This window comes from Ylistrum balloti, unplaced genomic scaffold (genome assembly GCF_031769215.1).
Source record: "Ylistrum balloti isolate Yb309-2 unplaced genomic scaffold, AGI_CSIRO_Ybal_v1 Utg370104, whole genome shotgun sequence".
Classification (NCBI taxonomy): Eukaryota; Metazoa; Mollusca; class Bivalvia; order Pectinida; family Pectinidae; genus Ylistrum; species Ylistrum balloti.
This window is the reverse complement of record NW_026782129.1, coordinates 231164-245252: the sequence shown is the minus strand read 5'-3', so window position 1 is coordinate 245252 and position 14089 is coordinate 231164. Positions and strand designations below refer to the sequence as shown.

The window sequence follows — 14089 nt, the reverse complement described above, 5'->3', positions numbered from 1 at the left end:
ATCAAACTCCCAGAAGATTCTACTTGCTACCTTCGCAGGAACCTACCAATGTAACTTAGGGGGTTTCTGCGTCAGCCTAAGAAATTGACTACTGGCTGCCTTCGTACTAAACTACCAGCCTAACTTGAGGACGATTCTATTGATTCAAATGATATTTCCTCAGACAAGTGATGAAGACGACAGTGCGGTCATCGATACGGCACACATGCATTGTCCTGCTGGTTATGATATGAAAATATCTATCCAGGAAAAGTAAACCAAAGAAACTTTTGAGATCTTTATTAAACATACAGTTGTGCTTTATACCAACAAGAACTCGTCACAAAGGTTACATGTTTTCGGACAGGTAACTACAGCCATATGATGGAGATTAGGATCTGATGTTGGACATAATGCCCCTTGCATTCGTGCACAGTTGTCGGGGTCAGCATCGGCACATACTACAAAAAAGCGAGGTTAAGTTTCGATGTTTAAACATTAAATAACATTTAATATTTCAGCCAGAGACTAGTTTTCTTTTAGTGATAATATCATTAACTTCCTTTTAGATAAGTAATGTTCTAGAGTCAGATTCTCAGCAAGTGTAATATCAATAATTGTGATTGATTAAATTTTAATTCAGATTGTTGTGATATTTACTACAGTATAGTTTGAAACAGAGTAGTCAATTTAATGTAAGATAATTACAACAACTTGCTACAAGAGTGGAATGTTTACATATCGAGATGTATGATGGAATCCACCTCTCACATGCCGAGCGGAACCAACAGAAATGGAGTTTCCAAAGCTCATGCATTTATGAACGTAATAATATCTATTATAAATACCTTTCGGCGTTGTTGTGACTACAGGTGCTATCGTTGTGGACGGTTTGATGTCTGAAATAAAAAAAAGATGTACTATTTAAATGGTTTCAGCTGCGAAAGAGGGCTTCTAGAGTACAAAATTCCAAACGTATATAAAATTTGCTCAATATAAGTAAAGGCATCAATGATTCCAATGCATACGACATGCATTAATAAGCTGTGTTTATATCTTGGATTAAATAAGATTAGAATCGTGCGGTACGTATCTTGAAAATATTCACAAAAATACCATTATCTATCCCATTTAATTTGCTTGCTGGCCAAATTTACTGAAATAATGTTAATACGATGTTAATTTTAGTTACTGGCTTAATGAAATATTTACGATTATTCCACTAATCTTTTAGCCTTATATTACGTAACAGAATGATAGATATTGAATGTCCATCTTAAAGACCTGACGGCTAGTTCATCATCTATGGCAGTAAATTGTTATTGTGTCAGATTTACTGATACTTCGTTGGGGTAATTTATGAATACAATGTAAGTAAAATTATCAGGTTTTGAAACTCAGCATAACCGTCCTAGCCACTGATTACATAATACATGTAGACATATCTATTGTGATGTGTTGCTTGTTGGATATTTTTGGACAATGAAAGATAATATCGATCTTGATATAAATCGAAATGATTTTGTTTTTACTTTTTGATTTTTACCTTTTGGACAGAAATATATTAATTACATCAGAACTTCCGGAAAGACAATAGAAAAAGCGGTCATATATCTGAGATGAATGAAATATGAACGGTGGCACGTCATTCGATAGGTACTGCCAGAAACACATTATTATGATTTTAAAAGAAACAGATGATTAATAGGTCTACCAGTTATGAAAATGTACACACCACGACAACCAATTGAACTCCGATCACAAAAAGGACACAAGTTTACATCGACTGTGGAGCAGCTTGATGGACAAGAAAGAGAAAACGGAGGACAACCTAAAAGTATATGATTGTGTTAGAATGAATTAGAGAAGTTATCATCTATTTTCAAAACGATTTACAAGGATATCCTTTCTATCATATTTCTAAATCGGATGTCTACATAGCAAGTCAACCAGCATTCTATTTCCCTTATATTTATGGTCCATTGTGGATTTCATATAAAATATCCAAGCCTTATTTAATTGAAACGTCGGCAAACAATGAACAACAGAGAGATTTACACGGAGATTCAGGAAAAAGTACAAGGAGAATAAGACCCGGTTTTCCGGAAAAGTAAGCACCTTCTGCTTTTACGCCGACACCCACCATGTAAATATTTGTCAATTCAAGTAAGCAATTTTACGTTCCCAAATGGAAACATGGTAAACAACAATGAAACAAAAAGGTGTACTAAAGAATTTCCTGTCCCATGAAGAAAAAGAATATTTCCCAACGAGATCCTTATGACGACTTAATTTTCAAAACCATCGTTTTCATCAACCTGCTTTTCTTAAAACTCTGGTTGTGAGTTTGTCATTTGTCGAGATATCGCATTGACATCGTGATGTTGAGAAAAAAGGCCTCGGACTTGTAATCAGATGTGACATGTTAACATCATTAGTTGGGAATACAGATATGCTGTTTCTATGAAATGGAAAGTTTACAATGGGGAAATTGAAATCAAATTAATAGAATACGCTGTCGGTAAGAAAATACACCAAGGGAACTTGTTTAAATTGATCAATAACGTCTGATATCATTATGAGGAAATCGATTTTGAACAGCGCCCTTACCATTAATGTTGAAAAGTAACAATAGGCAAGCACCTACATCTACATAGAACAAACCCTTTATGACGTCGGAATATGCTGATCCATGGCAACTAACTAGCGTCATCTTAAGATATTAACTAACATGTACATCCGCCGTCATTAAACGTACTCTATCTATTGCTTTTTCAGAGAACACACATGGTTAACACCATATAATCAGAGATATTTCTGATTTCTAGCTCACTAGGTTCGAATGATCAATATATCTATCTATGTGATGGTATGTCACCTGTCTTCTATCGTCCGTCATTTTATTTCTTTTAACACACCAGCAGAGAAATTTGATAATTTGCTGCAAAAATCTACCTTTTAAATGCAAACACCTATCTTTAACACATTTTTATTTTTCTGAACCATGCTGAGAGAAGCTGGGAGGGGTCCTGTTTTGTGTAAATATAGATAACGTTAGCAGCAGAAGCCTAAATAGGAAAGTTACCTTCGTGCCTGTGAGTTTTTAACCAGATTTTGTTTGTAAGTATTATTAAGCAAGGTCATTCGCACAATTTCTATAAAATGAAAGGTTGGTCATATCAGGAACATGATGGAATCATGCGTAGGAGGGACATTTTGGTCTGGCTTACACCTCCTTATTTTGCGCACAGTTTTTTTTTTTATCGACCTCTGTGTGGAAAATTGACACGTTTGTAGTATGTTCTGCTGGATTGAAACGAAAGGTCTTAATATGGGAGGAAGTTTGAGTACTCCAGGAAAACCCACGTAATCGGGCAGGTGACCCAATTACTCTTTCATGTCCGTTCGGGAAATCGAACCACATAAGTCTTGGTAAAAGGCGAGCGCGTTGCCACTGGGCCATCCGACCACCCATACAGGTGATATATGACTTTTTTTTTCAAATTTTCATGCCTGACGTTTTAAGGTTGCTTTACAGAACGGGCGATATACCCCTCTGTTTCTTTTGATATTACTGCTTATTTGTTTTTCCCTGTTAATATCTGTAACAGGGAAAAGGTCAACACAAATTGAATGAAGTAATTAAGCCGGTGAAAAGTAAAAAGAAAATGAAAAGCACATTGCATGAACCTACATTTCTGTATGAAAAAACAGGGCGCCATTAGATTGGTATTATCTATAAATAAAAAGTATGACAATGAGGATATTCTTTCATCAATTACTGGCTTTTCCATTACACTAAACTTTTCAGATTTCACAACTGTTCCCGCTGTCGGTTTACCTGTTACAGGTGCGGGTGGCTGCCCAACAGTTGTTTTCATCACGGCTGGTGCATCTGTTACAGGTGCTGGTGGCTGCCCAACAGTTGTTTTCATCACGGCTGGTGCATCTGTTGCAGGTGCGGGTGGCTGCCCAACAGTTGTTTTCATCACGGCTGGTGCATCTGTTACAGGTGCTGGTGGCTGCCCAACAGTTGTTTTCATCATGGCTGGTGCATCTGTTGCAGGTGCGGGTGGCTGCCCAACAGTTGTTTTCATCACGGCTGGTGCATCTGTTGCAGGTGCTGGTGGCTGCCCAACAGTTGTTTTCATCACGGCTGGTGCATCTGTTACAGGTGCTGGTGGCTGCCCAACAGTTGTTTTCATCACGGCTGGTGCATCCGTTGCAGGTGCGGGTGGCTGCCCAACAGTTGTTTTCATCACGGCTGGTGCATCTGTTACAGGTGCGGGTGGCTGCCCAACAGTTGTTTTCATCACGGCTGGTGCATCTGTTACAGGTGCGGGTGGCTGCCCAACAGTTGTTTTCATCACGGCTGGTGCATCTGTTGCAGGTGCGGATGTCTGCCCAACAGTTGTTTTCATTACGGCTGGTGCATCTGTTACAGGCGCAGATGGCAGCCCAGCAGTTGTTTTCGTCATTGCTGGAGCACCTGTGGTAGGTATACGTAAAGATGAAGTAAGACATTATCCCCTTTTGTACAATCGAAGTTCTGGCATTCATGTGTCACAATGATATTATTGTTGTCACACACATCAAAAGCAGGTGCATAAATTTAAAAATAAATCAATTTCGTAAGTCACCCATAAAGAATAATCAGAAACATGAAAATTAATATGATCGAAAAAAGAAAAAAAACGAAAATATGATAGTGTGCTCCTGAATATCAGTTCGGTGTGATCTGCCGTTAGAATAGTATGATTCTTTTGGAATTCTTGACTCGATTAAAGTAACATAAATTTGTCCATGACGACAGGAGATTATCACAAAAATACGTTACATTTCCCAATAAGATGCATTATTTAACTTACCGAGGGACCAGATGTAATAACGCTGGTAGTTATTAAGTTAACGGGAAAATAAAAACTCAAAAACGTGCCTTATGTGACGGAAAAAGCCAAAAAGGAATCATATTGTTAATACTGGTAACGTTCCTTATGACTTCAAATATTACTTATCATAGAAGATGTATTTCTGTTGGTTTCGTGGATACTTATCAATGTAGATTTTTGCAAAGAAATTAAATGTTAGAATTAGTATTAATTGATTTCTAAGGTAATATCTGTCTCTGAAACCTAGTGCCTACAAAAATGTAGTCTGGTGAAAATCCTCATACTTTAAGACCCAAGAAAATAAATGCTTTAATGGCACCTTGTGTGTCCAGGCCTCACTTGTATAAAATATCTCAACTTGAGATTTCCTCAAGTCGAGATTTTCCTCAGCTGATATCTCCTCAAAAACGGCTTGTATAAAATTTTCTCAAGGAACAGGAGGAAGTCATCGGCTAGGATGTCCTGAAACTCCTTGAGGAATTTTCATACAAGATATTTTCAAAGAGATATTAGCTGAGGAAAATCCATGTTTATGGCAAGGGAAGATATTTCGACACTAAATTGTTTTTCTTTGGAAAAGGGCCGTTAAGTTTGTCATATAGACTTCTACTTGCCTCCTGCAATGTTCTGGAGAGCGGTGGAGACGCATGCAGCAGTTGCACAGCAGAGGCTTTGTGGTTGATCAGGATGCTGGGCTTCTTGGACTTTCTCGGTAGCACATTGGATAATCTAATATGAATTGAAAGGTATATATTGGAATGGTCACAATCACTTAGATGGTATAGATAAATCAAAGAAGAGAGTAGAACTTTTATTCATGTGGTTTTTTTTTGACAAATATTGTATTTATATAGTATTAAATGCCATATCAGAATTTCATTATGTAAAAATAAAATCCTATCGTTATTTTAATGATCGTCACTTTCGTTTCGTTTTTAAACGATCACGTTTAAATCAATTATACAATCTGATATTCAGTACGTCTCTTAAGGATTTTTCAGACTCCTAACGATTGCTGTTTTTTTTCCAAATTTTCCACACATTGTTGTGATATTGATGAACTAATACCGCGTGACGTCATTAAATGATTTTAGAGACAAACATCATCTATACTACATTATGGTTTGAGGGTTTAATTTACTTACCGACATACATGATGCGGATCCTACTCCCCCTTGGCTCTGTTTTATTTTGCACACCTCATTGATACCACACGTTACACCGGAACAGGCTAGATCTTTGATATATATTCCATTGTTTCCAGACGTGGCATTGCTGTGCGTGGTGGAAACACCTGAAAGGCAAAATTGTTTAGAAACCTTGTTCAATGATATATTACATATGCCTAGATGATCTAACTTTTGACTTGTAATAGGCTTGATGGAGGAAAACGCCGTACAACGGAGATTTTAAGAAATATAGACTACAATTTAGGTGAAAATAGATGGGACCTTGAAACGTTCCAGCAGAATGAAATAATACCCTCTGCTTCATGTAAAGTTTTTTCACAGTGAAAACAATTAAGGAACAACAAAATCATAATTTACTTAAAAAGGCAGCAGCAGCATACACTTACAATAGGATTCCAGTTTCCTTACCTGTTACAGTCGATATACAAGTTTCGGTTTGGCAGCAGCATCCTTCATGGCCGTGCATGTCGTGTGCATTGGTACATATTTTACGATGGTGATCATGGCATTGCTATAAAATATTAATATTTAAATATCTTTCTCAAATTAACGATTACAGATGAAAGCACACCTGTCATCGTTTCTTATGGAGATTTATTTTGATCAAAGGCATCGTTGTTATAATCATTTAAAAAATTGAAATTTCATCATCAGGTCATCACAAATTTTTCATGGTTTCAATGGTTAATAACACTCAATACACATTTTTCATGAAACATTGCATTATTTATGCAATTTCAGACTGAATGTTAAAGATTAGAATCTTTAAGGTTTAATATCGAGATTAGAATTTTTACCCGTTCTTCAATACATTCTCCAACCAGATGATGACCTTCCTGATTAAGTTTACAATACTGGAGTCGGCATGAAAAGAAAACAAAATGACTCTTTAAACTACAACATTGTTTCCATATGTATATATATGAATGTGCATCGCTATCTTGAAGGAAAACTTATAATGAATAAAAATTATTATATTATCTATTTTAATATTAACTTTTTACAAGAAATACACATGTTAGGTAAAATAGATAATATCTAAATCTGAATCGAAAATTTTCTTTATTTCAAATAAATCAGTCATTTTACGTACGAACAGTGTATCATGTTAAGGTTGAAATATCATCTTAGCGGATAGTTTTCTATAGAAAGGGCGAAACATTAAAATTACCGGACGATGCTCGTCACAGGTATGATGGAGGCACTTCAAATGTGTGGACTGCTGAACAGATAATGCTGTTGAGGAAATCCAAATAATAAATTCACGTGTAGTTGGAAAAGAGCAAATAATTTCGCCTCTAAACTAAGTAAGAGGATTCCTTGTCACAGAAGAAAACTTGATATTACAGGTATAGCAACATTCTTTGAAATAACCGAGAGAAGAACATTTGTCATGTTTTTGATGTGTGACTCTGCTGGCATCCTCTTGGTAATGACCATTGCTCCTATTAATGTAAATGGTATACTTTTAACTGGTATAATATTTCTAGATACATATATAAATATTGTACACAACAAACGCAATCTTCTTCGGAAGCCAATACAATCAGAAATATGTCTAGGGTAACTGATTAGAAGGTATTCAAACAATTGAACCACATAGTCTATATATACAGCAGATATATTGCTTAAATAATCGAGGCCATGTATTTATATGTTTGAATACACTGTAAATGTATCATTTTCTCAGATATATTTCCTTTCACAACTGATGTTGACCTAATGCTTAGTGTTAACATGACACCTCATTGATATTAAGTGATGCCATTAATACTAGTAGCAACATCAACTGATACCCACAAAGTATGTACAAAATCCACGTAAATACAAATTTAAAAGTAGATACAGCGAAACCAAGCAAATTAATCAGCATCATACAGCTAAACCGTCATTCCAGTCCTCGTCAGTGATGAGTGGGCTTAAAATGGTAGGATATGACTGAAGAAAATCAAAGTCCAAATAGTTGACTACTTGGTTAGGATACAAATCAACCTCAAACAGTAACAATTACTTTATCGGCATAGAAATTATCTGGCCAGAACGCCTAACTAAAACTAACCTTTGCTGAAATTATCGACACATTGCTGATCCGTGCAGCAACATTCGTGGTTATGCCCATGTACGTGTTCAAGACTTGCAGTGCACTCTGAATGATGCTGACAGTGCTGGGAAATAGTACACATTATTATTAATGGCTGACGTAATTCAGGATTTCGTCTCAATAGGTTATGCTGATCATTACCATGTTCAATACATGCAATATGTATTACCGATTAAATATGATAAGAACAAATAGTTCACCAATCAAAAGATAAAATGAATATGTGATATTACGCTCATATATTGTAGCACTTCATCTCATTTTTAAAGAATTGTTGCCTTGATTAAATATATAACGTGTTTATGATGAGAATTTAATTTCCATTCTCAATTTACATCCGTACATTCCTTGAAATGGATTCTATTAAACATACATTATTTATATGGATTATTTACCTCTGTAGCTTCACATCTACCTGTAAATTCATGCTCTCTGTTGACGAGGCATGCCTGTAGAAACAGAAACATTATTATATTGTTCTCCGATCTTCGTTTTAACATATTGTGTTCATAGCATACACAATTGCTTTAAATAATCTAAATATGAAGATGTTTAAGTCACGGTAGATAATGAATATTTAAGAATATATACATATATCTTGAAATTTTAATAGTGTTCCAATGAATACTAAACGATGCATTTAATTTTTTTCATAACTTCCCTTATTTAACAAGGAATACGTTAGAAAGGCAACACATACCGAATTGTCAGAATCACATTGATGTCCAAAGCAGGTCAAATGTGGACGTGAAGCCACGGCAACTTTAAGAAAAATAGATAAGATGTCATTATTATGTAAGTATCAACAGAAAGTATTAAATCTGATCAAAAATCAAAGAGTGTACATTTTCTCTCTTCTGGCAGAGTATATCTTTACATTGCCAAGTATTCGTATATACGCCTTGTTTGCACGAAATTAAGACTTTTCACGACATATATTCCTATCATACAAGTTCACATGAACCGGACTACTAATTAATTTGTTTCTCAAATGTGACATCGCAATACATTCTATATCAAATTAAATGTTCCTTGCAAAAGTTTAATTTATTAAGTACAAAGAAGTTTATATTCTTAATTTCATCTGAAGTAATGATTAAAAACGTAATTCTCCAATACCTACGTTTTAAGTTGTTTATGCAAATTTGGCTTTTACAACAACATTCGTGATGATGTCCATGCTCATGACTGGTGCTAGCAGTGCATGAAGAATGGTCATTGCACATCTGCAATCAAATGAACGCAAATTCATCACCCAGTAAGAAAGCATAAACAACGTTAGAGTGACATGAATTGTAAAAGCAAATCAGACGAGATAAGGGGAAGAAACACGACAGATACTTGTATGATACTTAATCTAATGCGAAAATGAACGAGTTATCCAAGGAATTGATAGAGTCGATATAGTTATAGTGAAAATGAAATTATGTTTTTTATCGGCATTCTTTTCTTCATTCGTCATTAAATCGTCTTTGTTTTTTTAATGTTATACATGCTAATGTATACAATATGATAAACTGCTCGTTGAAAGATATAACAAAATGTAAAACAATATCGCATGTAATTTCACTAGAATAAAACTAGGAAATCATTCAATGATATATTAATTTGGAAAAACACTTTGATATACATTTCCAAATTCGTAAGTGACAAGTTTTCTACGACTGGCCATTGGCAGCCTTTTAACATGTTTGAAAATTATTACACAATTACCTGTAGAAAGCTAACTTAATTTTGGTGTGGAAATGTGTATATAATACAAGCTTATATAGCTCCATTAAAATGATTATACAACAATTATTCGTAGACAATATACCCACGTGTTCATCCTCGCATCTACCGGTTAACCCGTGGTCTGTGTTAACAAGGCATGTCTGTAAATAGTAAAATATCATACGCTCGGTAACTGCAGTCAGAAGTTTGTATTGTTTAATTGGCATGTCAAAACGATAAAAAAATATCAGGTATTCCTGTGAAATTCAGAGATTCGTAAAGTTTGATTGATCAATGGACATTTCAATGGACAATACGAACAAATTCGTTTACAAAGATTTGAATATAATATAAACGAAATTTGATGATCGTATTTAAAAGCTTCTAAACATAAATAAACACGAAGAAAAATCATTACCGATCTATGAGCGTCACATCGATGCCCAAAGCAGTCCAAATGAACTGCTGTTGTACCTTAAACATCATAAAAGAAAACTGGAATTAAGAAAAATCAAATGTATCTAGATCATCTCTCTGTAATGGGATTAGCATGAAGTATAGAATCATAGATACAGGCCATAAAGTACATAGTCATGGATGTAAATGAAGGTGCTTGAAATTCAAGGTATTACCAATACCAAGAAAAATCGCGACGTATAGGTATTATTGGTGCTTTAACATAATCTTTACAGGAGTTAAATATTATATTAATTAAAGATATACGTCTTTACTTTTTAGCCACTACGATTATAGACGAAACCACATTTAAATGGTACTTGTTATTTGTCCAAAAAGAGTTACCTCAGGCTGTGTTAAACAGTTAGGTAATATCGTAGAATTTATTATGGTAAAATTATTGTACGGAATGAAAACCCTATATGCTAATCAAAATAGAAGTAATAAATCTGATATATTTCTAAAGTAATTTTTCTTGAAAAGAAATGCTATCTAAATTTTAAACCAATCGCAAAAAAGTATTGCCAGTTGATAAGTGACTCCAGTAGAGTCAGGATGGATGATCGAATTTTCTAGATAGTTTCTAGATAATATTTATTTACATACCAACATATATCTAAATAATCGTAAGACATTTTACATATAATGCAACAAAGAAACCATGGCAATGGGGATTACTCTTTTTCAAATACTAGATTGATCTACAATAAGAAAAGGGATAACTCCGTACTGTCTTTCAAATTTTAATGGGCACTGATGAACTTCCGGGTAAGTACAGTTCTCGCTTTTACCATACTCTGCAACTTATAGACGGTAGAAATATGTTGTTATACTATTTTTTCAATTTTAATTGGTAATGCAGAAATTAATACACTTTTTATGCTCTAACTTCAAGTATTTTATGCTAGAGTTGCTTCCTGTGATATATCACTCAAAAACCCGTGTATAGAATGCTCTATTTATCGTAATAAGAATATGAAAAAAATACATATACTTTTTTTCTGGTGTTGAAAGAAAAGATCATTGTTACTTCAGTTATTTACATTGCTCAGTGTATATGTTGGTTTAAAACATGGAACTCTTGTGTCAGTTTTTCACAAAATGAGCGACGAATTTGCACACGGTAAATGTTCATATAAATCTGAAATGAGTACTACTTACGTTTTTTGTGAAACAAAAAAATTGAACTTTTAGACAGTTTTAAAACAATATGTATTATACAAGAAAAGTCTTAGCGTTGAGATAATGAAATTATTTTGATAATGATATGTCCTCTTTCTACGTTTACTTTTGCTATACCATAACTTTTCTCCTTAGGGGAAGCAATCAAAGCAATGTCACTAATGAACCACTTACATGTCCAGCAAAGAAACAAAGACAAGGATAAAAACATCATGCTTGCCTTTCCCTCAACTTCTCTATGGACAAAGACCACAACGTTTCACCTTGGCCACACTGACCTATGACACTATTAATACAAGCTTCATTGATAAGGATTTTGATAACATTGTAAGATAAACGTCAAGTACAGTTTAATTCTCGTTGTGCCCTTTTGCTGTTTGACACGCAGTTAAACTTTCAGTGTGAGATCGGACATCCGTTTGGATATAGTAGGCCATGTAACGCATTCGTGGGACATTGAATATAGGTTACTAAACTAAAAATATGAAATTGATGTCATTCGATCTGCTTTACCGAAAAGAATGTTGTATAAAAATTAGATTAATTAATTCAGATCAATTACAAGTTTATTTGAAAATTACAAATTCGGGGGAAATATTTCGAGAAAGAAAATCTTTATTTATACTCTTTCTTCCAAAAGTAACAAGGTGTGGGAAAAGCTGCACTTTTCAACCTGGAAAATATCCCTTTACATATTCCATGATAGATTTCCACGAAGTAGTATATTAAAGGTAATTGAGAACAGTATATATGCCGTGAATTATTTTGATATTCTTTGTACCATCAATAGGTCGATGTCATGGAATCATAGGTCCCAAAGAAGATCAGGGATCTCGCTGATGAGTTTAAAAGCAAATACGATGTTTACACTTTACGAAGTTCCTAATAACGTCAATTAAAATATTTCAATTAATATATTAAATTTTTTTTTACCAATTATGGTTTAGCGTGTTTCACTTAATTTAGTTTTATGGTTTTAAAAACCATCCACTTGGTATTGGAATAAGTCAGGATCAAACTTCGCAATTCTAATATGTTCGTATTGGCTAACGTTCATAGTATTTTCATAGTAATATTTTTCTTTGAAATTATAACAGTTAGTGCAAAGACGCAAGAGAAAACATCAGCATGTTGGTTCATTTATTGTTTTCAAAGTCAGTATAGAAAGACGGCACACTTTCTGCTAACATGCTACAATTTTAATGCATTTTGAGTGATTTTATCGGAACCTTTACATCAAGATGAGAAAATCGATAAACAGCATTCAGTGTTTATGCTTTAGATTACTACTCCATTAAAGATAGATATATACTTGTGGTATTATCATTTTGTGTAAGGGGCAACAAGCTTGTAGCTTACTACATTACTCTCACTATTCATTTCAGATAACTCTTCTTGAATTCTTTTTATTATTTTGATAAAAAACATTTTTGCATGAAAATACATATCACGGCAGGGACGAGATAACTTAAAATCATGGTCAATCCAAAAATGAAATAGAGGAAATTTTGAGGTTTATGCATATTTCTGTCCACATTTAGATGTTCTTAAAGGATCTGTTTCATGGCAATATAATTTTGCCCACATCCTAGTTTAATCTTCATTATGTGTTATTTGAAGTACCCCAGTAAACTCTTAGGAATGTATGTTTAATGATTCCAAAAGTTACCTCTTGCCTTTGCCATAATTTATGAGTTGATCCTTAACCTGGGTGTGCACATCTTACTCCAAAACTTGTTCAAAAGTAGCAATAAATAATTAAATTGGGTCAAATACTCTTCATTGCAGTATGTTGCACGTTTTGAACTCAAATATAAAGCTAAATATTACAAATATAAAAAAAAGTCATTGGAGTTTAAGTAGGAAAAATCCGAATTTTTCACAAAAGTTTTTTCGAAAACTGATAAACTTACAGTTGTTATTCATCTTAAATATTTACATATACTTTGCCAGTTATATGTACTTAAAATATTGAAAATTTCATCAAATTTCATAATGAAACAGAAAAAAAGGGCATGACTATTTCATACATGTGTTAAGACACTGACATAGATTTTTTGAGATATAAATTTATAATCCAAAATAGTTGCTTATAATGATTGATGCCATACTTCAGACATACAATGGTAATAATTCACAAATGTTTATTACTTTTTCAGTTCAGATTTCTGGGACTTATTTTCTGATTCTTTCATTGAGACACTGGCAAGTTAGTTTATAGAATAGAATCTTTAAGTTTGTTACGGTGTGGTTGCATTGGTTTCGGATGTTCTAAATGTACATAATACCCCAAATATTATATTATTGATGCAACGTGGACACACATGCCAGAGATTATCATTCCTGCAGGACATTAAAAATAGTATGCCTTCAGAGGATCATCAGATTCATTCCAGTCAAACATAAACCAAACATTATGCTTCGTTTGAGACTTGTGACAGAATGAATCTGTCCTCGAATGAGATCATCATCGAGCTGGTAGACCCAAATCTCGCAATCACCGTTATCTATCTGATGTTCCACAATATAACCAGGTGACTGTTTGACTTGGTTCGTATCGCATGTGATGGTCATGTTGT

At 34.1% G+C, this 14089-nt stretch overlaps 1 protein-coding gene across 1 annotated transcript; it reads right to left on the bottom strand.

Moving 5' to 3' along the window:
* Nucleotides 1-300: 300 nt before the first annotated feature.
* On the bottom strand, nt 301-13195 carry LOC132550115 (mucin-19-like). The gene is made up of 16 exons (XM_060214133.1): nt 13180-13195; nt 10291-10346; nt 9980-10033; nt 9283-9385; nt 8860-8921; nt 8555-8608; nt 8118-8223; nt 7406-7503; nt 6856-6912; nt 6467-6569; nt 6014-6162; nt 5483-5597; nt 3821-4468; nt 1715-1810; nt 828-878; nt 301-440 (listed from the first exon to the last, which is right to left on the bottom strand). Exons 1-16 carry the CDS (start codon nt 13193-13195, stop codon nt 301-303), a joined length of 1908 nt encoding a protein of 635 aa, XP_060070116.1.
* Between the last annotated feature and the right edge of the window lie 894 nt (nt 13196-14089).